The 3,911-nt window shown below is 38.7% G+C and overlaps 1 protein-coding gene across 1 annotated transcript; it reads left to right on the forward strand.

Moving 5' to 3' along the window:
- The first annotated feature begins 2,379 nt into the window (after positions 1 to 2,379).
- On the forward strand, positions 2,380 to 3,330 carry LOC110298944 (olfactory receptor 51F2-like). Its single transcript, XM_021168489.1, has one exon. It carries the CDS (start codon positions 2,380 to 2,382, stop codon positions 3,328 to 3,330), a length of 951 nt encoding a protein of 316 aa, XP_021024148.1.
- The last annotated feature ends 581 nt before the right edge of the window (positions 3,331 to 3,911 follow it).

The raw sequence follows: 3,911 nt of genomic DNA on the forward strand, positions 1-3,911 counted from the left end.
AGAAGAAGAAGAAGAAGAAGAAGAAGAAGAAGAAGAAGAAGAAGAAGAAGAAGAAGAAGAAGAAGAAGAAGAAGAAGAAGAAAAAGAAGAAAAAAGAAAAAGAAGAAGAAGAAGGAGGAGGAGGAGGAGGAGGAGGAGGAGGAGCAGCAGCAGCAGCAGCAGTAGCAGCTGCTGCTGCTGCTGCCACAACATAAACTGAAGAAAGCATACCTGTGTGAGGGAACTTGCTCCATTTGATATTCTGGTGAAGAAGTCCACGCTGTTATTTAACATGTTTCTGGAGGTAGACAACTGAGCAGGTCACAATAAAAGTGACATTGGCCACTATATTGTCCATCATATTGGACATGGTATTTGGGAAACTCTATATTGTGATTGTGAATATAGAGATAAATACTTTGAATTTATGATGAGAGAAATAAAGAGATGAATTAGAGAAATAAAATGAATAGTGGTTTTCTGTAGATTCCACCAGAATTGACATGGGAGAAGTCTAGAAACCTTTTGACTATAGGAAAGAACAATTACTTAAACTGTTAATGTAATGTTGCTAAAATGGCACAAGCACTCTTTAAAGTAGAGGTGATGGAACAGAAGATAAAGACGCCCAAAGACATCACACCCAAAGAACTGGTGTTTGGGAAACAAGTTAGTCTTAGGTCATAGTCTTAACATCCTTGCCTGCAATATCAGAGAGGGAATGGAAGAGGAATAAGCATAAGAAAAAGAAGGGCAAGAAATGTTTATTCCATTTTATTTTTTTTTAAAAAAATATGTAGCAGTATGTCTTCTTTAAATGAGTAGATGCCTGTCACTGGACTGTGAGCAAAAATCTAGTACTAAGGAGTAAAGCAGCACACAAGTTAAAAAGAGATCTAAATGAAAGGAACAATGAACTTACCAAATCGATGTACTTTTGCATACCACCACCTTGGCAAAGTCCATCACACACCCATTTTCTAGCTAGTGATGAGCTCATCACACACATTGCTGCCGATCACAGGGAAAGAAAGCGTTAGATGAGGAAATGAAGATATTCAGGTCAAGGCTTGCTTGCTTTTAAAAGACATGCTAATTAGCCTGTCAGCTAAGGAGAATTCTTTTTAGGTAGGGTTTTTTTTTTTTTTTTTTTTAGAAGATAATTAAATGGTTTAAATCTTATTTAGCATAAAAATAATGTTATATGCTAGGACCTTTTTATGCATATCTAACTTTGCACTCTGTTCATATGCTCCACCCAATCATCCCACAGTCTCCATCCTTACTCACTTGTCTGTTCCCTCTCAGAGTTAACTCCCTTTCTGCTTTCATGTTCTAAACCCCCTACCCCACATGTACATTTACATGCATGCACATGCATATACACTAAAACTAGATTGTTCCAGGTGTCCTGGCTCACATACTTAATGCGAACATTTGGGAAGCAGAGGCAGTGATGATTTTGAAGCAAACCTGGTATGTATAGTAAGTTTCAGACTAGCATGCCAGATTGAGACTCTTTCTCAAACAGACAGAGAGCAACTAGATTATTCTTAGAGGAGAAACTCATACAGTACTTTTCATCCTTTTGATTCTCTTTTTTTTTTCTCTAAATTTTTAGTCTCCATTCTCACCAAAGCTGTACTTTAGTTTCACACATATGTGTATATGTATGCACCGTGTGTGTGTGTGTGTGTGTGTGTGTGTGTGTGTGTGTGTGTGTACCTAGGCATAGGAGAGAAATGTGACATTATCTTTGTGACTATGTCTTATTTCACTTAATCTAGTGTTATTTGGTTTCACTCATTTCCCAGCACATTTGGTTTTCACTCATTTCCCAGCACATTTGGTTTTCACTCATTTCCCAGCACATTTGGTTTTCTCAGTGGTCAGATAAAACCTCATTGTGCACCACTATGCTATATGTTATCCAGTCATCTATTGGTGGTCATCTAGACGATCCCCTGTATTGCTTGTTATAAATGGGTCACAATAAACAAAATTAGTACTTGTGAGATTTATGTCAGTGCACCACTCTGCTGAGCTTTTTCTTATATTACCAAGTGTATTCCTCATACCAGTCTTGTTGGATAGGAACATCAACATTAAGCTAGAGGTAAGAAAACAGAGGTTCACTCACTGCAATTATATGTTATCTGGCGATTTAGTAAATGGCAGAACATTTGATCCCCATCAAATGTAGACTATGCATTTGTAAGAATTTTGGCCTGAGCATGATAAGAATTATAACATCAAACTGTCCATAATATTTACATAATATGTAGTTGTTTATGACTATCTTATATGAAAATTTCACATCTTTTTTGATAGTGCAGTCTTTGAATGACCAAACTTGTCTTTGCAGGGTCCTCAGCTGCAAGTTAAATACTTGAATTCAATATGTCAACCTTCCAGAACACCACAGCTTCTTCCATCATTTTCCTGCTCACTGGAGTGCCCGGGCTGGAAGCCTTCCACACTTGGATCTCCATTCCCTTCTGCTTTCTCTATGCAACTGCTCTGTCAGGAAACAGCCTGATTCTCTTTGTCATTATCACCCAGCCCAGCCTCCACGAGCCCATGTATTATTTTCTCTCCATGCTGTCCACCACTGACCTCGGGCTCTCCATCTCCACTCTGGCCACCATGCTGGGGATATTCTGGTTCAATGCCAGAGAGATCAGTTTCAATGCTTGCTTGTCACAAATGTTCTTTATTCAACTCTTCACTGTCATGGAATCCTCAGTGCTGTTGGCTATGGCTTTTGATCGTTACATGGCCATCTCCAACCCTCTTAGGTATGCTTCGGTCTTAACTGACCTTAAAATAGCTCAGATTGGAGTAGCAATTGTTACCAGAGGCACACTGATACTAACTCCTATGGTTGTCCTTCTTAAAAGATTATCCTACTGTAGCAGCCATGTGCTCCACCACTCCTACTGTTTCCACCCCGATGTCATGAAGCTCTCATGCACAGACACCAGGATCAACAGTGCAGTTGGGCTCACTGCCCTGATCTCCACTGCTGGAGTTGACTCTGTCTTCATCATCCTCTCCTATGTCCTGATCATCAGAACTGTCCTCAGCATTGCTTCCCCAGAAGAGAGGAAGAAAGCCTTCAGCACATGTATCTCCCATATTGGGGCTGTGGCTGTATTCTATATTCCACTGATTAGTCTGTCCTTTGTCCACAGATTTGGTAAACGAGCTCCACCATATGTCCATACTCTGATTGCCAATGCCTACCTGCTGATCCCTCCTGTCATGAACCCCATCATCTACAGTGTGAAGACCAAGCAGATATGGAAGGCTGTGTTGAAAGTTTTCCATTCCAGCATGACAAAGAGCTAGATTGTTGTTTCATTGTTTTCTGTCATTCTATGAACAAATGAAATGACATTAGACGAGGAGGTTATAATGTGTAGATTGATCCTCATGTTGCAAATTTCTGATATATCTTCAGATTTAAGCATGAAGGCAATGAGTTAAGACATAGCAATATGAACCACATTTTTTTAGAGCTATTACTTTTTCCTGAAACATTTTCCATGATAATAGGTACTTTTCCTGATCATAATATCAAATATTTTCAGTAATTTACATAAGCAATCATTTTGCTTTGTTTTGCAATGTAGATTGCTTCTATTAAAGTAGAAGAGATATATCTACTACATGGCTTACATATTGCCTTTATGGAAAGCAATGCATTTTTCCTCTTCAAAGTTTATTGCCATACTTTTCATAATAGCTAAGTTTTCAAACAACTTAAGTGTCTAACAACAGGAGGATAAAATGTGTGGTGTGTATACACAATGGACTCTTTTCTAATCTTTTTTTTTTTTTTTAGATATTTTCTTCATTTACATTTCAAATGTTATCCCAAAGGCCTCCTATACTCTCCCCCGACCCTGCTTCCCTACCCAATCACTCCT

Source organism: Mus caroli, chromosome 7 (assembly GCF_900094665.2).
Source record: "Mus caroli chromosome 7, CAROLI_EIJ_v1.1, whole genome shotgun sequence".
NCBI classification, from domain to species: domain Eukaryota; kingdom Metazoa; phylum Chordata; class Mammalia; order Rodentia; family Muridae; genus Mus; species Mus caroli.